The sequence below is a fragment of the Ranitomeya imitator genome, chromosome 10, assembly GCF_032444005.1.
Source record: "Ranitomeya imitator isolate aRanImi1 chromosome 10, aRanImi1.pri, whole genome shotgun sequence".
NCBI classification, from domain to species: Eukaryota; Metazoa; Chordata; class Amphibia; order Anura; family Dendrobatidae; genus Ranitomeya; species Ranitomeya imitator.
Window position 1 is genome coordinate 121928246 of NC_091291.1, and position 23436 is coordinate 121951681.

Below are 23436 nucleotides of genomic sequence, written 5' to 3' on the forward strand. Positions count from 1 at the left end.
CGTATAAGGTGGAAGGTGTTTTAAGACCATTTCTAAAAGTGCATTTTTTTTTAAAGTGTAGCCCACTTTAATCAGGAACTGTTCTATTGCCTTAATAATGGTTTATGTTGCTGACCTACTGTTTTGATCTTTAACTTTTTTTTATATAAACTTTTAATATGCACCGAATCGTAAAGGGTAGCTGGGACTTGATAGAAGCAGTCTGCGGCGGCGCTGCATGCAGCGGCGCTGGATGCAGGGGCATGGCCTGTCATTTAGTATAAAAACTTGCTTGTTGTTACATCTCCATATGCCCCCTGAGGAAGGAGTCTTTGCCACTCCGAAACGCGCGTCGGGGTTGGGCTTTTGGCCTCCCACTCCTGCATTCCATAGGTATGTACTATGAGGTTGTACCCTGTTATTGATATTGATATATATCTGCATTGCTATTTTTGGAAAGTGACTAGGTGCCATAGTTTGGTGTAGATCTCTGATTATGCAGGAGTGCGTGGCCAATTTTGCCCTCTTTTTCTGCCTACGACCACTGTGGGCACTATTCATCTCTCCAATCATGCCATTGTACCTGCTTTATACATTGTTTTAATAGTTGTTTAATAAAGTTTGCAATTTTATGGGACCTTTTGACTGCTCTTTTTGTGGGTTTGTTTGGTGTAATTTTACATCACTGCAAAGTCCCTGGCAGCCCAGCTCCACCTCCTCTTCAACTCCTGAGCCATTTGCTCCCCTACTTACCCTTGACAGGGACTTTGCAGTGTTGCCGAATTGTAGTTATAATAATGACTCATGCAGGGAAAACAGACATCCTGTTTCTACATAGAGATTAAAAGGACTCATCTAGTCAGTTTTTATCAGGTGATTTGTTAGACCTAATGGAAAAGAGGAGAATTATCTGGCTAGAAAGGCAAAATCAGCAATTGTAAGTACACAGTGCTATATAACATGATGACTTCAATATATTAAAGTCAGGTCAGAAGTGGTGCACTCATCGAATTACGTGGTGCTCAAAGGAAAAGATCTCGCCCTGAACCATGGGACGCACGCCGGCACTTTACCTATCACAGTTATGCTTCTTCCTCCTATGCCATATTGGCAAGTGGTGCATTGGGTGCATTATTAACCATACACAGACTTCCTTGAGAAAGGCAGTATATGCCGAAACGTTGGAATTTTGACGTCTGTTACTTTTTGCTGGCTGTCTACTAATAAATCCATTCTTATTGAGAGTAAAAAGTTGTGGACTTGTTGAGTGCCGAAGGTTATCCTTTTTATATTTCAATATATTAAGAGGATAAAAACTTTGATGGGGGGAGGAGGAGTGCTACTTTAAAGGGATTGTCCGAGCTATTGATATTAGGATATGTAATCAATATCAAATCGGTGGAACAATGGAAGTCAGCACCTATCCATTGAATGAGTGATCACTTGGTGAGCTCTGTGAGTCCAACTCTTGGGAACCCTACTGACTCCAAGAGAGCGCTCAGAACTTGGCCACAAAAATGGATCAGTGGCCACTATCGCATTATCTATGCAACTTCTAGAGGGAAGAGTGCATCGGTCACAATTTTGTGCCATTTAATAGGGAAACCAGACGTTAATTTGCCTCTGTTGGAGTAGAGCTCATTCTGCAGTTGTGTTGTCAGCTCTATTCCTTGTCTCCGAGAGTGGCCATTGCTAGACCCTTTTGTTGCACCATACCCCTTCATTAGAGAACTGCACAGATGCAGCTTCATTCTTTTACGAGCCATTAGCGCCCCATTTTATTGATTTAGCACATGAATAAATGAGCCTCATTAGGTAGCTGGACAGGTAAACTGATGCATAAACCACCTTTACATTACTGTATAATTTTGTATAATGGCTCATGAACCAATCGTAGCTGGGACTAGATGTGCCTGAGCCCTCTGCATCAGAAACAGACAAGTGAGATCTCCAGCCTAGAAGTAAACAAATTAAAAAGGAGCTCTGTGTAGTCTTCCCACCCCCTTCCTCCACCGCCCCTTGCCATTGCTTTTGACCACACTCGGTACGCTGTGTTACTCTTCCTTGGCACTCACATACTCCAGGCATAATGTCCTAATTGTCCCTGTGTCATTCCATCACCGAGCTGGGTACATTATATTCCTCTGAGTGGAATGACACAACTTGTATTTTTGTGTATTGCGCACTAACCTCATAAGACTAACTTGGATGAGTGTTCAACTATTTCCTAGCCAGACTCGGCAGAACAAGGGAAATAGTCTTTGGTTTCTTGCCCTGCAAAAAAAAATAATTAGCGAGTGGGTTAATCTTATCGAACCATTGCTGAAGCAGCCTTTTGTATTCAGGCTATTTGTAGATATTTGGGTGCACAATGAAACTTCTGCCTGGTGGGGGTCCAGGTTCTGAGCCTGAAGGACAGTGTCCAGCAGACATCCACCACACTCTTATTGTAGTGATCGGTGGGAGCCTGAGCCCCCGGATCCTACATATCTCCACTTTTTGTTATATTGATTTCCTCCTCCTAAAAGGGAAAACTATATTTTCATTGCTGATGCCACCACTAACTAAGCTTTCGGTCACTGATAACTAAGCATTATATGTGATGGAAGGGAAAGAGTCTTCCAGTATGGCTGCCAGAAAAACCTGAAGAAGGAACTCTCTCCAAGCGAGCGAGCTGCCCACACACGTGATGTTTAACTGAGGACCTTTTGGCAAATTCATCTGAATTTGGGAAGATCTGATGTCAGGGTGGTCATACATATAAGATAGTTGTCTGAATGCTCCTTCGTCCGATGCTGAACTCTCCCAAGCTGTCATACACATCATACACATGCATCGTTCAACCGAGCATGCATTTGGTCTGTAGGTGGAGAGATGATTCAGTTGCCACCATCTGTTGGTGGATGACTATTTCCCAGCAGAACACTTGGATCGGTCATGTTGAAAGCCGGTACCTGATCCTTTTCTCCACTGGCTTCATCTGTGGGAGAGAAATTAGAAACTTTCATAAGCCCTCCCTTACACAATAGATTGCGGTCAGTCAACAGCAATCTCCCTCAAGTCCCCACTGTACACAGGAATGTTTAGCTTGGCCAGGAGGTTCTCCGTTCTGTTTGTGAGAGCACCTGCCAACTCCTCTGGCATCAACTTCTCAACCAGAGATGGTTGTACTATGGCCGATCTGTTGTGGCGGTTTCTTCTGTCCCTCAGCTTCATCTGTTGCGTTGACAGTGGGAGGCCCTACAATAAATATTTGACTGTTGACCGTGCCCCTAATAATGTCCGGTTCAGCAAACCGTATCCGGTGTATGGGGGCCTACACACATACGATGGTCAATTTGTCCTTCTCTGTGTAGCCTTCTCGCACCCCTTGCAATGTGTTTGGCTACTTGTACACGTATACACTTGTCCCATTTCGTGTATCTTCCAAAACACTGCATGGACCTCTGTATTTAACAACACATAGGGTACACTGTAATCTGCAGCGCACTTTACAGTGTGGTCTGGACACTAGTATATACTCATTAAAGTTTTTAGCATCCTTTTCCTTGGGGACTTGGTTTGCTTGGGATTGGGAAGTTTTATTCCTCCATATTTAAGTAGTAGAAGTATTCTGAAGAAATATTTTAGGAGAAAGAATGTGGCCATTACCGATTTGTACAGATTGGTGCTGTGCACTAGGACATTCAAAGCCAAAGTCTGTATAATATAAAGTATGTGCGCCCTGATTGTCATGCAAGTGATATCACTTCACAGTACCAGTACATTGACTTGTAATTACCCAATTATCACCATGGATCTGTATCGTCGTGAAGATTGGAATATTCTCCTATGAAGCTACTTGTATTGGAAATGCACTCGTCTTTGCTACAAATCTTTACCATAATGCAGCGTCTTATTTCACTTTTACATAGGACTGCAGGTCATCCAGCTCCATAATTTTTTTTACTTTCTAGCTCTATAGTTAGGTTGAATCTGTTGCATGCCAAAGTTGTGTACACTTTTAGTTCTTACAAGTGTTGTTTTTTTTGTTTTGTTTTTGTTATTATTATTATACCGAAACTCCTGAATGTGGCATTTTTTCTTTTGCGACTCTCCATTCCTGAGATGTGACCTCCTCATCGGTTTATGTAAATCAAGTCTTTTTTTTAAACAAGTGGGTGTGGTCCTCAACTCTTCTGTGGGATTCTTCTTGCGGACCACCCAGTTGGTGAAAAAAGGCTCACTTTTATACTTTTATATAGAGGGAAGGGGCCATATCTCCGGAACGGCGAAGCGCAGGAACAAAAGTAAAACCACGCCGGATTCAGGAGAACAGCGGTGTTACACAACTGGTTTATAAATAACATTTACAGCACGCGGCCGCTTCTCTTTAAAGAGATTCAAAAGTAGCACAATTGGGTTTTGTCAGTTGAGTCCTATCGTACATAACCGCGTAGTCGAATCCCTTTTCTATTAATATTGGACTGCAGGGGTGGATATAGGCAGCAGAGCAGTATATGGGGCCCCGTCTCTAAAATATCATACACACTTGCCCCTCTTTGTCTCCGTAATTGTAAGCGATGACATTGATTAGTTCAGTAGTCACTGCTTTTATTGTGGCCGTGTGCCCCTCTATCTACGGGCCCCTGTGCAGCTGCAGAGGGCACATATGGCACGTCGGCTCAGAGTGAATAGCACAATAGAAGTGTCAGCTCTGTGGGACAGAACGCCGCTGTTTTAGCCTTCTTCTGCGATTTGCATTTATTCGCTTGTGCATAAACCTGTAATATTGTTTCATATGTGGATCCTGTAATCCACATAAATGTTGATGGGACTCCTTGCCGCTTGTACACAGCCCCGGGCCACAGTCTGGCCCTGGGCCCGGCACCCCCAGCCTTTTTCCCAGAGTGATGTCATGGGCGCACTGGCAGGTCTCGATGTTCTGCCAGCATTCCACAGCGTTTATGATCACTCGCAGATGTGAATCCAAGAACACACTGTACCCAGAGACGAAATTAATGCAGGCTTGAGTGCTGTCCAACCCCGATCCAGAGGAGGGACTCGCTCGGGGAGGAGGAGGGGGCGACCGCGCAAACTATTTAATGCTGTTTATAAATTATACACCGCCTGATGAAAAATACATCCCCCCCCCCCCCCTTCCTCCTCCCTGCCTTTATTTTATCCCTACCCTGACAGCCGGGGAGAGGCTCAGTTTGGTTTGAGCTCCTGTTTTGGCAGATCTCATAGAAGACATATTTCATAAACTAATACAGGGGGTGATGATTTATCAATGCTATAAGGTGGAGGCGCTGGACCGGGGGTCTCGCTTCTCCATGACTTCCTGAGAATTATCCCTTTATTATGTCTCCTAGACTATTACATCGACTCCTATCCTATCCTCTTTTTTTTCTTTTTAAGCCCTAAATGCATCTTCTCCATTATTATTTGTGATGCAGCTTATGCCTGGGTTTAGGTATTAGATCATATTGTTACATTAGTCTTTATTTTTTGTATTTTTTTTGTCACATTTTTAATTTCTCACTTGTCCATAAACCCTTTTTTTTTTTTTTTTTTTTTTTTTTTATATGAAGGTGCTGAACTACAACTCCTAGATCTCACTTTTTTAACCCTTCTCTCTCAATAACCGGGCATATATCTGCACCCCGCATCTTCCAGCTGTCACCTTCTAACCATTTGAGCACAGTATGGGGCATATTTTACAACCGGTAGCCGAAACATTTTTTTAACCCATAGAACACGATATAGAAGATACGGTGCTCTATGGGTAGAGTTGAAATAAAGGTTTACTTCCCTGGAATCCACTAGAAGGGGTTTAGAGGCACCAAAAATGGAGCCTTGATTTTTGCGCCGGGGGGTTTTTTTTTTTTTTTTTTTAATGGATGGCTGAGATTTTTTGGATGTCTACAAAATACCCATTGATGGATGCTCCTAATCTTCAGAAAGTCTCGATGTCTGGTTTAGATATGAATCCAGCAAAAATAGGTTTGCGAAAGGCAAGGATCATCCATGTTCTTCGCATGATCCAAAATACAACTTTTTTTTATTTTTATTAGTTTGATACATTTTTTTTTTTTTTGCAAATTCCAATTTGGTATTATGTGCAAAGGTTTTCGATCCGTTATCGAATTGATGGGTAAACCCCTCTCATTTTGGTAGATGGTGGCACAGGAAGAGTTAACCCACCGATAGTCCTAGGTATGGCAAAAGCGTCTCCGCTACTAATGTTTATCGCATGCCCAACAGGCAGCTTGGTTTAAAGCTCTGCGTTGTTGCTAAGTAGCAGCTCTTCTCCCCCGTCTCCTCCCTCCCGTACTGTAATGGGCTTATTTTGTATTCCATACAGCTCTGGGTCTTATTTTTGTATGCAAGACAAAGTGTTTTGATGGCGGATGGAAGCAGCCTGTGTCTAGAGGCTGTTTGGAGTTTTTTTATGCTATGTACAGTACACACTGTGCTTTTTGAGCAGAACACAGGCTGTTCAATCCCGCATTGTTTCTTCTCCTCACTACGAGAACATCCAGCAGTTAGGACAGAACTGTCCTGAAATGGTAGCGACGTTACCGGATTTTTTTAATTCTTTTTTTTATTATCGATTGATATGCATCCCCTGTCTCTGGGTGACGTGATCCCAAAAATAATGGGCAAGGTGGAAAAAGAATGAAAAGTATGAAACTGGTAAAACACAAACAAAAATCCATAATAATAATATTACCAATGATGATGCAAACTTTTTTTCATTTTTTTTTAATTATTTCTTAAAAAAATGGCTAGTCCTTTTATTTTTGAACCAGGAAAAAAATTAAATGTATTACTTACCTGAAGGTACCCTACATTCCTAGGTCTGGTAGCAGGGGCTTAACTACCTTGAATGCAGATGTTGCAGTCGCATCCGGTCTATGGAGCGTAAGGGACCCCAAAAGGTCCCTTTTGGCCCATATGTGAAGTACTATTAAAGATCCCATAACAGTTGGGGGCTCTATTGCAGACTTTATACTGGGGTCCCTGCACTGCAGGTTACACCACTGTGTGGTAGCTATCCTTCCATATGTGGTGGAAGCATAAAAGTGATGATAGACCACCGACCTTTCCTCTGGTCGTGCTGCTCTCTGTACAGATCTCCAAGTACAAGTGTTATTTTTCTGTTTGTTACCATGCCTCTCTGTTTGGCATTGTATCTGTATATATGTGTGTGTGTGTGTGTGTATATGTATGTATATATATATATATATATATATATATATATATATATATATATATATATATATATATTATTTATTTATTTTTATACATTGAGCCTTTTTAGCTAAGTGGGTGTTTTCTTAAAGCCCAAACTCGGCTAAAAATATAGTTTAAAAGAATGGGGCCATATCTCAGGAAAGTTGAGGCGCAAGAGCAAAAGAAACACATCAGATTCAGGAAAATAGTGACGTTCACACCAAGAAAAGAACATATATTTTTTTCATAGGTTCTTTTTTGGCTGAATTTGGCAACCCCAATGATCTGTTATCCTACGTTTTGACATTCAGTAAACCAGAGAACTATAGGTGTGGTGTCATGTCTATCTCTCCGGACGCCCTCCCACAATCGTGAATATATGGCTGAGCGTATGTTTGTTTTAGGGGAGAGGTGTTCTCAAGCATTGACTTTAAATCAAGGGTCAACAGAAGAGTTGGGCTTTTAAATTTTGGAATTTTTGATTCTTCTCCTGATATGTCAAGGAAGAGGCAACAGGGTTAGGGTTATCGGCAGGTTCGGCCAACTGTAAAAAAAATAAAATAAAAAAAAAATGCAGGGTTGGGCACTATCAGTTTGCTAATCATTGACTATAATTTTTTTTTCTTTCTAAATTGACAATTTTTTTAATCTGGGAGGAAAGAAAAATTCTGAATCCACACTATGAAAGGTGTCCGATTTTAATTGTTCTTTTCTTGCTTTTTCCTAACATAAGTTTTTTAAACAGTTGATGGTGAAACCTGGCTCCTACTTTCATTAGAAGTACCCTTTATCTTCAAGATCAGAAGTTATTCCCTATTCTGTGGATGGGTGATAAATTGCTGATTGTTGGGTGCTCGACCACTAGACTCCCCAGCAGTTGGGTCTTTGAAACGTTTTTGGCAGAGCCATTTCTTGAGTGGAGAGTTGGTGTGCATGTTTTACCCTCAAGTTTTTTTATTTATTTATTTTTTTTTATTTTTTTTTTTATTTGTGTCTTGTAATCTTCCGGAAGAAGAAGAATAATAATAATAATAATAATAATAATAATCTTTTTATTTATATAGCGCCAACATATTCCACAGCACTTTACAGTTTTACAGTTTCAAACACAACAGTCATAAGTAACAACGTTAACAATACAATAATTAAAGCGAAATAAGACGACCCTACTCGTGAGAGCTTACAATCTACAATGAGGTGGGGGAGATACAAAGTACAGGTGTGTATTTACAATGATGTATTTACAATGATGGTCCAGCCATCTTCAGGGGGTTGGGGATAGATGGAAGTAGTGAATGGGCTACACACACACAAACATGACTTTGATTAGGGAATGTGATAGGCCGCTCTGAACAAATGTGTTTTGAGCGAGCGCCTGAAAATATGCAAATTGTGGATGGTCCTAATATCTTGGGGTAGAGCATTCCAGAGGATTGGCGCAGCACGGGAGAAGTCTTGTAGTCGGGAGTGGGAGGTACGGATTAGTGCAGAGGTTAGTCGAAAGTCATTTGCAGAGCGCAGCAGTTGGTTAGGCCGATAGACAGAAATGAGAGAGGAGATGTATGGGGGGCCGCACTGTGGAGAGCTTTGTGGACTTTCTGGAATAAAGTAACTCCACCCTCACCACCAGGATGTGACCAAAGTGTGGTGGGAGACCCATTAGAAGGTCTTTTCCCATTCTAACACCTCATAAATTTGGATTTTCAAAGTAAAATAAGAAATAAAAAAACTATTACTAAATGGAAACTCCTGTGCACTGTATACCTATATATGTTGCAATTTCTTGGGGGGACAAAGACAAAAGAGGACCTTTTATACGAGAATAATAAATGTACTTTTTCCAATTCAATAATTTAGTCAACGACAAACTGTTTGCTGCGTTGGAAGTGGGCCTTGTTTCATCTTGGGGCCTCTGTTGCAGTTCAATACCGGAAAATCTTGTTCTCTGGGGAGTATGAGGAATAGCTGTTGGCCAAAACCTAACAAATTTGTATGGTCACCTTCAATCAGAACTTTTTGAAAATGTAATACTAAATCTACTCCTTCCATCCTCTCTATAATGGAGGCATGCTTCATCCCATGCACTGTCCGGGAGAAGCACTACCGGTGACTTAAAGGGAACCTGTCACCTGAATTTGGCGGGACTGGTTTTGGGTCATATGGGCGGAGTTTTCAGGTGTTTGATTCACCCTTTCCTTACCCGCTGGCTGCATGCTGGCCGAAATATTGGATTGAAGTTCATTCTATGTCCTCCGTAGTACATGCCTGCGCAAGGTAAGATTACTTTGCGCAGGCGTGTACTATGGAGGACAGAGAATGAACTTCAATCCAATATTACAGCCAGCATGCAGCCAGCGGGTAAGGAAAGGGTGAATCAAACACCCGAAAACCCCGCCCATATGACCCAAAACCAGTCCCGCCAAATTCAGGTGACAGGTTCCCTTTAACTAGAGTCCAATGGTCTTCTGAGCAAAATTTGGACCTGCCCCCCTTCTCTGCATGTTGACAAGATGTATTGGCCTTGTAGCATTTGCGCCCCCCCATCCTATTGTGTAGCAATGTCCACCATCTTGGGTTCCTTCCTGATTGTCTGTCTGTCTATCTCTCATATATACGCCTCCTTTCCTTTCATGGGCCCATATTTTCTATCTTGGGTACCTTCCTATTATTTTTATATGACCTCATTCCTGGTATTTTTATATCCTGTCCCCCATCCTGGTATAAGTATATGCCCCCCATGATGTTCCCCTTCCTGGTATTTGTATATGCCCCTCATCCTGGTATGTGTGTCACCCATCATCTGTCTCTTCCAGGTATGTGTGTCCCCCATCCTGGTATCTTTAATGCCCCCCTCCATCCTGGGTCCCTTCCTGGTATCTTTATTTCTCCCACATCCTGGGCACCTTCCTGGTTTCCTTAATGGCATAAGTGTCCCCCATCCTGGGTCCCTTTTCAAGTACCGTATGTGTGCCCCATCCTGGTATGTGTCCCCCATCCTTGGTCCCTTTTGAGGAATATACTCTGCTCCTGACATGGTCTGTGCCCCCGGGGAACTCTGTCCCTGACATGGTCTGTGCCCCCGGAGAACTCTGCCCCTGACATGGTCTGCGCCCCCGGGGAACTCTGCCCCTGACATGGTCTGTGCCCCCGGGGAACTCTGTCCCTGACATGGTCTGTGCCCCCGGAGAACTCTGCCCCTGACATGGTCTGCGCCCCCGGGGAACTCTGCCCCTGATGTGGTCTGCACCCCCGGGGAACTCTACCCCCATCCTAGGTTCCTTTCTGGCATATATGTTCCCGTTCTGCCACTGTTCTCTAATACACAAACAAAAAACCAAAACCTTCTTCTTCCATCGGACATATCTTCTGCGGTGGAATATTTTTCACAATCAGGGACATAGCCCTCCATTTGCTGCCATACACTTGTTTGCATACGTCTTTGCCATGTTCATGGGGCATTATAGAGCCGGAGTATACTTTTTATCTGTGGAGTGTACTACCAGATAAAATACTTTTTAGGACTTTTTTTAATACAAACGTTTCATTTGTTAGAGACTAAGATGGAACTATAAAAACTGTGTGAATATAATGGCTGTTTAAAACCAACGTACGGTATCTCATCGTCCTCCTCCTCCAATAATGACCTGATGATAAACCTATTGATAAACTGCAGCTTTTATTTCCAGATCTGTTCGTTATAAAAAGCCTGTATTGTCGTAGTTGTAGAATGAGATCTAAAAGTCCCTGTAATGGGGATATATAGGAACATGCGGCTTCCTGATATTGTAGTAATATAGCCGAGCACTATGAATTTACTTTCACATCCTGCAAGCTATCAGATACGATTATGGCTGCCATGCTGGCCTTTTTTTAAGGGTTAAGCCCCCTCGTACCCCCAAAAAGTGGATGCTACACGTTGGACATGTCTGAGTCGGGGTGGGCAGCGTCTACATGGGGAGGGGCAGGCGAGCGCTGTCTGAAACCCCAAAGAACAAGATAAATTTAAAATTGTAATTGGCTGACTTCCACAGGCTTGCGGCTCTTTTAATGAGTCATAATAACTTCATTTAAAGCCAGCTGAGCAGAAAATAGATTGGAAAGAAGCCGGGGGCCACTATGGATTTCTCTGTGTGTGTGTGTGTTTGACAGCTTCTGTTGTAGACAGTCGTGCAAGGGAGACATATTTATTAAAGCTGTTGGACTTGAATATAGGTGTGATTTAGTAATTGTGGATTCCAAAACTATGTCTAGACCAGCTGAATATCGATCCGGAGCCGCTTCTCATTCATTTCCTCCAAAAGATGCCTAAACCATGAGAAAAACATTGGAAACAATATGCAGAATCCTGTACGGTCCTCGCCAGTCATGTAACATAGACATGAAATGGTAAAAGTGCAACAACGGTACTATTATTATAGGTTTATTTCTAGTCTTTTATAAAAACCATGCATTATTCATGGCTTTGAACGACATACTAATGAGCCTTGGCATGGTGCAATGAATATTATACTGGGTGCAACTTTAGGGACCTAGTTCTATTATGTGAAAATGTCAAATTTATACTTCTTCGAAGATATCCCTAAAAAGAAACAAATCCACTGATATTCCATGCAGTTAGTTACCCAAGCCCCCTAGTACAGGTTACGCAATCACTTGTCCCCGGTGGGAACCATTTGACATTTCGAAATCCTGCAGAGCTTCGAGAATGGTCAAAATTTAGAAAGCCCAATCTGCTCCACTGCTACTTTGCTGCAAATTTTGGTTTACAAGGGTGAAAACAATCCACAACATGCAGAGAAGGACTAGCCCATCGGAGAACTGAATAAACCTCCGGTGGGCCCTGGCTTCTCCTTCAGAGGAGTCTATAGTGCTTATCTTGAAGATGCTATGGGGCTCTTCAATTGAGGAAAAACCCAGCGTCACCTTATGGATTTCAATGTTATCTGAGCAATCACGTGATAACCGATCGAATCGGCAAGGAGAGCCGAATCCTAATATTGTGTATCTTACGGCTATAATACTTGATACAGTGCCTGATGAAAATTAACCCAAGTCCAAAAAAATCTGTTTAATGATATTGCATTGGTTTAGTATAGATGAAAGGTGGGCCCTCAAAATCAAGTGCTCTGGTGAGGCCCAACATCCCTGAGTTTGACACTGGCTGCAATGGTCACATGCTGTCAATCACTGGCCTCGGCAGTCTTGCACCGTTTACGTCTGACTCAGTCAGCATAGAATGATTGCTCAAACCAAGTACAAGAGCTTGGTGCTTCATGGTGGGGCCAATACTTTAAATACAACTTCTCACCTGCTTATTTCCCTCTCTCGCGCTATAAAACCAGAGCTGTCAATCAAAGAAGGGGGTGGAGATTGAAGGAAAACAAACAGGTGGGAAGGTGTATTCAAATGTTTGGCCCCGCCGCGAAGCACCGAATGGCAGGACGTGGTTTGAGCAGTCATTGTGTGCTGACAGTCTCTTTAAGGCCCGTGATTGGGCTACAGCATTATAAATGGGATGTCGCAACTACCACTCTCTAAGCAAGACAGATGGGAAGCACGGTATTTTGAAGTATTTCCATCTTTTTTTCCAAATCCTGGACAACCCCTTTAAGATTCTATAAAGCGAGATACATTGAGTCAATAGAGAAAACAAATCTTACGTGAATGTGTTGAAGCTTGGGTTTGAGACTTGGCTTTAAAAATCCAGTACCGAATTACTTTACTGCATGATGTTTCTCAAATCAGAATTGTCACCGCTTCTTTAGCATCCGTATCATCCTTGGTATATTGCACCTATCTCCTGTACAAGAGGTTAAAAAAATAAAGTGCTAACCCAAAGAGACCACAATTCACACACATACTCCATTCTACATAAAAAGCATCAGGTAATATCCAGCAGATCACTTTACATAAATTTGAGTTTCACCATTACTTGCTTCTTCTGGGGCACCTTTCCAACAATTATTGCATTGTTGGATCGATTGTTTTAAAGAAAGACTGAGGTGGTTGTGTTTTTTTTTTCTTAGCAATGAAGACCAACAAAGTATTAGTTAATGGTGTGCTATGGTATAACTGATCGATTTACACTCCTTAATGAATTAGTTGAGGGAGAATTTCAGGAAGTTTGTTGATGTCACCTTCCAATGAGTTTGCCAGTGAGTGATGTCATGTACCATGATACCAAGTTCTTCTACCCCAGTGTATCCTCTGTGACCTCCCTCAGTGTGAGCGCCTTGCATAGTGTGACATTTGGGGACAGTTTGTCACTGGATCCTGTCCCAGCAATAAATCTACCTGTTAATATATTTAGAGCTGTAAGTGACACAGCACAGTGCTTCCCAAGGCTCATTCCTAAATAGCCATTACTTGGCAGAGCTAGACCCATCTGCAATGTGCTAAATGCAGTCAGCATGTTTAACTACTTCACTGCTAAATATATTGTGACTGTGTAAATGTTATATATAAAATAAAAATATATAATGTGTATATAATGTCATAAGTGGGAGGCTGTTCACCATATCTCCACCCCAGGTTGTGGTCCAGAAGGTAAATGTGGAGCCTTTGGACACATTCAGTGTTCGGTGTGAGTACACCTATTGGAGCAGATCTTACCACTGAGACCCACACTGATTACAGAATGGGGAACTTTTATGCATTAGATGGACCCTAATAGTGATGGTTAAAGGAATATTCTAGTCTAAATGAGTTATCCCTATCCACAGACTGTGATAACTGTAGGGTTAGTGTGGATGCCAGTGCTGGGAAACCCACTAATCATGATACCAAGACCTTGCGTCTGCCTTGTTTCTTCATCATCATTATTATTATTATTCAGGGTGGGCCATTTATAAAGATGCAATTCAAAATGGCCGCCATGGTCACCACCCATCTTGAAAAGTTTTTTTTTCCCCCTCCCATATACTAATGTGCCACAAACAGGAAGTTGATATCACCAACCATTCCCATTTTATTTAGGTTTATCCATATACATGGCCCACCCAGGTTTATCCATATAAATGGCCCACACAGGTGTATCCATATAAATGGCCCACCCAGGTGTATCCATATAAATGGCCCACCCTGTATTGTATTGGCTCAGTCTTGAGCCATTGTGACTGAATGGATGACAGCTCTGTAGGAAGATCGATCTTGTGCAAGTCTAGATAGGTGTACAAGGGTCTTTTCCTCCATTATCTTGATAGCATCAAGCCATCAGGTCGTGGGTCTTCCTCTTCATCTTGTTCCTTCTACTCTTCCAAATATGATGTCCTTCTCCAATGTGTCCAAAGTAGGCAAGTTGTACCTTGGTGATCTTTGCTTCGCGCAACATGTCTGCCTTGATTTGTTCCTGTCTGGCTTGATTTGTTCCAAAATTGATTTTTGTTCTTCTTGCTATCCATGCGATTGATAACGTCCTCCTTCCGCACCACATTTTGAAGCCGTTGATTAGTCGAAAAATGGATTTTATTATACCACCAAAAAGAAAGGGGACTGTGTGCAAACATAATTGGGCACAGAGGTTGGTAACAATCCTTTGTCACTCAAGCAGCCGATTATCATCTTTGGCTGTCCTAACCAATATATTTTAGTTTGTCTTGCCAATGGTAGTTGTCTCTTTTTGTTAATTTGGAGGTCTCGACAAGTCCACACGTTACATCTTATTGATTTCAATGAGAAATGTGTAATGTTTCATTTCACCTTTGGTGCTATAGGGAGCTCCAACTCTGGTGTTTGCTGAGGTCCTGGGGTACTTATAGTTGGGTGGTCGCCTTCCAATAAGTGAGTGCATCCCCTATGTACATGATACCTACACTTGGTGTAGGTAAAATGCTTCCATTGTCCTGGGTTTCTGGTGATACCAGTTTTTGGTTATCACAGGGTGATTGGAGTTTTGTCCTTAAAATGACATCCTAAACTGTGAAAAGCGGAGCGGTGTCATTTGAGTAAACACGGCCCTAAATGCTTGCAGGTTTACTGTGTTAATCCATGGATGATGACAGAAGTTTCCTTTCTTTTTTTTTTTTTAATGTTTACTTAGCTGAAAGCAAGTCGCGACTGGATTTTGTGGTCTGACAGTGTTACCGCTGACAGGCTTCCAGAAAGTTGAAACAAGTCTTTTCTGTTTTGCTTTTACAAAAGCTACAATAATGAAAGATGGAGCTCCTGTACCTATAGCATTTGGGTTGTGCAACACTGATACTGAGTGTTCTGCCATCTGTGATATTTGTATGAAATGTTGGGAAGGTATTTAGATATTGTTTTAATAAAGCCTGAAGACCAAGCTCTAAATTGTAGCAGCTCCTACAGTACAGAACGTATATCTTTTGCTTTTGGGAACCAGGCTTGACCACTTATCAGCTGAGATTTCAAAGTATAAGGCACAGTGGGGCGGCCATACAAATTTTCTATACAATATTTAGATATTTGCAAATTTAGAGAAGACGAAATGTACCAAACGGCTGATGCAAGATGTTGAACTGTGCTCCTTTTTTGGGACATTTATTTGATTTATGCAATTTTATGGTCGGCTTACTTTTGTGCCCAAACTTTGGTACAGTTTGTCACATTTTAAGCCTCACCTCCTTTACACCTATGCAACATTCCCTCTCTGAGAAGTTTTATACCTCTTCTTGAGTGAGCCAAAAGGTCCTGGATTCAGATCTCACCAAAGACAGGATTTTAATTGTTCTCACTTTGTTTGCTTAGTTTTCCTCCTAGTATTTTGGTTGTCTCAGATTCTCCAAAAACATACCGATTTTTAAGTTTTGATTAGAGCCGCGATTCAGGGCTGGAGATGCCGAATGTGCAACCGGTTCCACTGCACAGGTGCCCTTTGGCGGAAGGAGGAACAGTTGCTCTGCATGTATATCAGGCTACATTCACACATCCGTGTGATATGTCCTAGTGCTCCCAATTCTTTTTTGTTTGTTTTTGGAGAGCCCACTTGCCCATAGTTTCATTGAGCCATGCACCCATCCGTTTTAAAACCAATCCATTTCTCCGGTCCAGGAAACTCTGCGCTTGTCCTATTCTGATCAGGTTTTGCAGATCAGACTCTCTTTAAAGTCTATTATGGGTATCCACGAGACACGGATGAATCTAGGAAGACAGACTTTGAACTTTTAGTTTCATCTGATTTTTAACTGATACATTAAGTCAGTAAGAGTTGAGACTGTCTACCTGCTTCAATGAAAAATGATGATAAAAAAATGAATGGACGACATTTGAGAGAAAAAAACGGTCTATTTCTCTGGGATGGTAGGCTACGTTCACACAGCCGTGGGAGTGTTAAGATGTCTGCTACGACTGTTCTTTTCTATGCAGATTCTTCTTTTCTGATTCAAGCTGACTTGGGACATTAGGGTGTAGGGGTGCTCCCAGGCTTGGACTGGCCTAAAGGAGAACAGGAGAATCCTCTGGTGGACCCCTGTGCAGGAGCGAACCACCACCCTCTTATATGAGCAGTACTTGGCACTATATACTTGAATCACTATGTACAGACAAAGTTGACATCTTAATCATTTAACAATCTACCCAGTTCTTTGTTGTATAAATTTGTGATTGAGGCTAATGTCACATTTGCAAGTAGCTGTGGGGCCCTTGAGTTGTTTATTGGTGGGCCCCTGGCTCCCCAGTCAGACACTGAGTCCTCCTGTCATGTCTCTAGGTTAATAAATACCCTTTTATATAGTTATTTGCATTTAGTATTTCCTAGGATTCAAACTCTGGAGAGAATTCAGCAGTGAGCCACAAGCTGCACTACTAAGCATAGGATCACTTTCTCTGCCTAAAAGTCTAAATAGTATTCTTTCTAAGCATATTGTAGTTGTACATAGATACTTCTTTATATACCTGTATATTAGGGGTAAAAACTGTAAAATAAGAGCTTTTAAAGTTTATATTGAAAAAAGTGGGACTGATTTACTAAGTGCACAAAGCATTTACAGGACCTGTCAGGTGTATATGCCCAACAGTGGGCGCAGTCTAGATCAATCCATAGGAATTCAACCATCGTAGGAACCCATTACAAGAAAACTTATACTGCATATTAAACTTTTCATTATCTGCATTGGAAAGCACTGAATGCTGACCTCCATCCATATGGTTAATAGGGTACCTATGGGGAACTTTTGTTTTCTTTTGGCTGTGGCAATAATTCATGGGTCCCAATTAGAGTTGCGCAAAAAGATTCACAAGTCCCTGGTCTAGTAATATCATTGGAAATCTGTGGCTGCAGAAATAGATGGTTTTTCAACTTTGGTGCAACATCATCATTGCAGTCGGAAAAGGCACTGGGGATTCCAGAAGGCAGGACGAGGTTTGGAGGGCTCTGGTCCGATGGCCTCTGATTACTGATATGGTAACTGGACCATGGTCCTTCAAATCTTTTTGCTCCGCTCTAGTCCCAATGTGTCTGAACGACATATTCAAAAACATGTTAACATTTGCCGATCTGCCGTAAATTAAACACAGACATGACCCACTCAAAATTGTGAACATGTAGTCTCAGCCTGCCGCTTTTAATTACGAAATAAAAGATATATATAAAAAAAAATAGCCTTGAAGCTATTCTTGTATTCACTCACTCTCTGCTCTGGTAGCTTTTCCTCCTCCTTGTTTTGTTGACAATGATATAAAAAAAAAAGCGCGGCTCAGGGAACACTTCGTACTCGCTATTTGAATTTGGCAGGCAGGGGCTGTTCCTGTACTGATAAGGAGTACTGTAAATAAGACTGTACAAAGAGGCTGCCATAAAGCAAGCTCTGTCTGTACTCATTGTTCTCTCCTCACTGGCTGCTGTGGATGTATTTTTAATTTTATTTTTTTATTTATTTATTTATTTTTTTTCAGAAGACTGTTTTGGAACACAATGTTCCTCCTAGTCAAACCGAACATGAACATATTGTTAGCAAATTGCCAGCCAGTTTTTCTAAATCCTTTTGGAATTTTTATGAGTCAAATATGAAAACTATTATTAGTATTATATAAATTTTTTTTTTTTTTTGGGACGGGGGTGTGTAAAAAAAAAAGTGGTGTATGTTTTGTTCCTTTTTTTTTTTTGCTATAGGTGCAAATGTAACAGGTCAATTACAATGAAAGGGAGTTTGTTTGCAGGTTCTTGCTATGCAATCTGAGAGCTGCATGTAGTAGGAGCAGAGACAGTGATTCTGGCGATGTGCCGCTTACTCTTCTGCTTACTGTAGTTACAATAGTATCTCTGTTTTCCCAGCTGTCGATGTAGCAGAGCTTAGAATGCTTATACGTATATAACCCCGCCCACATCACTGATTGGCAGCTTTTTGACGATGCACAGTGTACACAGGAAGCTGCAAATCTGTGGTGGGGGCGGGATTACAGAAATTAGCTGGACTGGTCTGCACTTGACACCTAGTCCTGTAGTGATTATCTACTGCTGATAAAACAATGATTGCATTGAAACTATTGCACACATCCTTATAAATGTCACATCCCTGGAATCTGTTTCTGTACCTCTATATTGTTTCGTCACCTTCTACCTGGTTTTTATGAAGGGAGAGAAATTATAATGGCCGCATTGTAGGAACAATGCATTTTATTGGTCTAGGACTTATTCCAGTCCATTGCATTGTAAGTATTATCATTGCACCCATTTGGACATATCTCCGATGTAAAGTCTAATGGATCTACTTTTATTTTCTACTCTGATGGGCCCGTCAGACCCCCCTCCACCATAGCACACCCTTTACAAACCGTATTATATTTCTGTTGGGAGTAATGTCTTTTGATGTGCAAGTATAACTTGATTCTTTATTAAACATTACCCGTCCACATGTCCCAAAATTATCATTTTTCTTTTTTAATGACCCAATTTCGGAAAACTGAAGGCATTCACAATTGACTGGTTGCAACCATGTAGCTGCAATAGTTTTGTTTGTTTGTTCTTCTTCTGCTTTTGGGAAGTTATGGATGCCTCTCGGAAATCGCTATAAGGATGTCCAACCCTTAGCTAATGTGGAGCAGGTATATCTGCGAAAGCGTAAAGTTTTTGTATTTCATCTGCGTCTTTGGATCAGACTGTCAAGTTTAGGACGATTGACAGCGGTGCCCTTTAGAGGTGAGGCGTAGGCAATGTTTTATAAATGACAGATGCCAGTGAGTGATGAGGACCCCCGTCGATGCTCTCGGCAGTATCCCAGGAATACATATATAGAGCTTGATGCGCTCCTTAATATGCATTTTTCTTTGAGTTGTGTCCTTCATCCCGATTATCAACATCACATAGGTTGAGTGGTATGGTACAGTAGATAACTTGGACCAGTTGGAAACATACATGAAAGATTTGTAAACTATTTTTTATTATCTCAACAGCTGGAGCCAAAGCCTTTGTGTGTGAGCAGTGCGGAGCCCAGTTCTCCAAGGAAGATGCCTACGAAGCTCACCGGAGGACGCACAATGGTGAGTGGCAGCCGCGCCGTTCACTCTTTAGTCCAACTTAAAGACTGTAAACAGCTAAAGTCTCTGGAACCGAAGACTGAAAAGGATGGAAGAGTTTCCAGGTGTAATGTTGTATTAAATGTACCATCATCTAAATTCAGGATTATCGATGAGCGAAACCATTTGCAACAAACAAATGGAATTAAGAATTTCCCCCTAAAAAATGTTCTAGATTCAATTTTGCACAAAAACAGACTGAGCATCATGGTGCTGGATTCTTTATGGGGTGTAGAAGGCTTTAAAAAGTAATAAAAAACTTTGCTCTCATGTCCTAGATCTGCCCCTCACCTGTCCTGCCACCGCACCTTCCCGACCGGTCGTCTACTATCTTCAGATCGGTCTTCGCACTGGATACTCCCGCACTGACAGTGTCACACGTGATTGTGTGCGATCTGGTCAGTGCCGAAAAAACTGTCTGAAGCCAGTAGAGGACAGGTGAAAGGTGGGCCTAGGACAAGTGAGCATAATATTTTTTTAACCTTTCCTACCCTCTGTTTTATTATGCTCGGAGGTCTCTCCAGACCCAAAATTATAGTTAAAGATCTTTTCAGGTCAGATTCAATTTGGACCAAATTTTGAGATGCTCTCCGGGCCGATTCGAGTGACTGTGCAAAACTAATGTGGGCAGATTTGCTCATCTCTAGTGGCCATTTGAGCCGAACTCCTATACTTTACATTGAGCATTAAAGGGAACCAGTGCAGATTAATTTTCCCTTACCTTTTGGCATCATTCATTATTTCATTTGCGCCTGTTTTTAATTTTTAGCGTTTTTGTGCCATATTCATCTCTCCATTTGTGCCTATTATTAAGTTGATTTTAGGTTTAATTTTTTTTTAATTAAAGTTATGTGGTGACTTTTAGGTTTTTCATTGACTGATTGCGAGTTTTGATAATGTGAAAATGAGTCCGGAATTCGGTTTATTGGTCAACGCGTTGCAAAGTATCAGGCTTCTTCATCAGGACATCGACCTGATGAAGTTTGATGCTTCAAAATGCATTGACCAATAAACTGGATTCCCGACTCCTCTTCACTATTCTGCCGGCAGAGCAGAATTAACCCATTTCATCCCAGTCCTTGAGGTTTCCATAAACATGGATCTGTAGCAGCCTAAGCCTTTTTAGCAGTTGTGAGCACACGACCCGACCGGGTGGGCACCATTGCCCACATTCTTCTACTTACGGTATTTACTGGCCAAGACCCTATTGTGCTCATTGTCCTTTAAAGAGAGAGCCTAAATCTGATGACCTGTTGCCTTTTTTTTTTTTTTAATATCACAACTATTATACATTTGTGAAATGGCATATCATGATGATTGCACAATGACGTAGTAACTCTAGATGAAGCCATGTCTTTTAATGCTGCCGACGGGCATTGCCCGAATGATCAGTCGCCAGTCATGACTTGGCGTATACCATTTATTTTTTTTTCTCGCAGTAGTTAGGGCCTGTTTTTTTCTACGATCGGCTGATTAACTCTATAGAGATCTGGCTCATGACTGTCTCGGATTGTATACGTTTAAGCTGCTAGTACACATTAGTTGAATTCTGCCGTGAAAAAATAAAAAAATAAAAAAAATTCCAGCTGTAATACACCTGAGCGAAAGCGTGCCTGGCACATGTTCTTACGTAAATAACATGATGGCAATTGGCGGAGCGCTCGGCATTCATCTTCCCCGGGCGTCGTCCTGGCCGGACGCTAGGTGGCAGTATTGATAACCTGCAGAGCTCTGAAGTTGTAGAACTGATTCGAGACTGGAAACACATGATAGTAAGGGAAGCAATATTTGCAAGAAATCTAAATTGCAATTTCATCGTTCTGATTTATCGAAGACTTGTGCCAAAGTTAATTTCCTTCCAGATATTCGCTTATTGTTTTTAAATACGTTTGCAACAACTAAGTCAAGTGAATGTTACATTGCGGAGCTAGAACACCGTCGATAAAACCCCAGACACATGAATGTAGCAAGGTTCGGGATGATTGAAGGAATTAAAAATCACCTTCAGGCTCGCTTTAAGTAAAGGTCCAAGAAAGCACCAATGTCCCGTAACTAATAGACTCCCAGAAGCCATTACTTTCATTGGTCTGACTTTCCGAATATTGATCAAGGCTGATGTACGGCGCCTATAAAACGCCATCATTTGCATTGACTTCGCTCCGGTACGATAATGTAAATGTCTGTTAATTAATCTTTATTGCATAAACTGTAATTGTTAGTATATTATGACTTGGGCTGTGGACGTAAGAATCAAATGTACACGTCTCATGGGTGTCAAGCAGTGGCATCTGTCACCCATTGGGTTTCATATAAAAAAGTAAAAAGCAGAAAAATATATATATAATTGTTAAAAAAAAAAAAAAAAAAAACCTGACCATCACCTCCATAAAATGTGAACAGGTGCAAGCTGCAATGGTTGCATAACATACAAAAAAAACCCAAAAAAACGCAGCACTCTGTAAGGGCCGAGATATATGCAAACATTGAATACATGAGATCTAAACGGCATTGTTAATAAAATGTACTTAAAAAAAAAAAGTTCTTAGCGCACAACTTGGCCAATTCATGTGTGCCCATCAACCACGGCACGGTGACCTTCCTTTGTTGGGTCCTATCCTACTAAATATTAGGGTCCTATCTGATCATTTAAATTGTAGGCTTATAGCCCAAGAGGCATGTTTAGTAGGACATCGGAGGGAGGTCACCTTGTCCTGGTTGATGGGCACACATGAATTGGCAAATTTATGCACTAAGAACCTTCATTTTTTTTTTTTCTTTTGTAAGTACATTTTATCATTTCAAAATGAAACTAGGTCTACGAAGTGGTGAGATACTACCAGAGACCTTGACTTTTCAATTCTATTGTTCTATTTAATAAAGAATGCTAACCCAATGGCTCCAATGACATCTATACTCGCCGACATGAACATGATATCAGTGATGGGCCACCAACCCTAATGTCGATATCTTTGGCTCAGCCCGTCCACTTCTTCTTCTACTTTTTAACGTCTTTTCTTACTTGTAATGGTTAATCAGACTCCTCCAGAATCCCGCGTTCAGCTGTGCTGTTCCCTACCCATGACCTTGATGCGCCAGTGTCTGACTTTAGCAGCTTGTGGTTTCATCAGGAGCTACCAGGTTTCTATGCAACATCTCAAAATAGAGTGGACTGGTCCTGGTGACCGGCTATAACCTAAATAATCCATGGGGAAGCGTCTGTCTATGTCAGGATTCATTTACTTACAATCCTTTTTTTTGTTTTTAGTTTGTTTTTTTGTTTACTTCATCTAACTACACATTTTAAGTGCTGCTCTTTGTTGACTTCATTTTGCAAATTTAAAGGGAATCGGTCACCAGGTTTTTGCCACCTAATCATCAAACAACATAATGTAGGGCTTACTGTGGTACTACTCACTTGCTTGATACAATTGCTGTATTATCAGCAGGAGATCATCACTAGAGGACTAGTTGGCCTGTTGCCTTTTAGTTCTCCATGTTAATGAGCTCTGAATTCATCCGCCCCCATTACTGATTGGCAGCTTTCTGCCTATGCACAGTGTACACAGAAAGCTACCAATCCGCGATGTGGGCCGGTTTTATACACCGCTCAGCATTCAGATCACTGGTAGATCTGCAGCAGAGAAAAGAGGGAATTTATCCAAACTGCTGTAAGCAGTCCAATAAGTGATTAATCGTTGGAATCAAGATCTCTGCCTCTAGATCATGATGCTCTTACATGGGGGAGCAAAAAAGCAAAAACCTGATGAC

At 41.5% G+C, this 23436-nt stretch overlaps 1 protein-coding gene across 1 annotated transcript in view; it reads left to right on the forward strand.

Annotated features, from left to right (window-relative positions):
* ZBTB16 (zinc finger and BTB domain containing 16) overlaps positions 1–23436 on the forward strand; it is a 131550-nt gene that overhangs the window by 82484 nt on the left and 25630 nt on the right. Inside the window, exon 4 of the mRNA XM_069740704.1 lies at positions 19546–19632. Coding sequence (XP_069596805.1) covers positions 19546–19632 — 87 coding nt within the window. The remainder of the gene's footprint in view (positions 1–19545; positions 19633–23436) is intronic.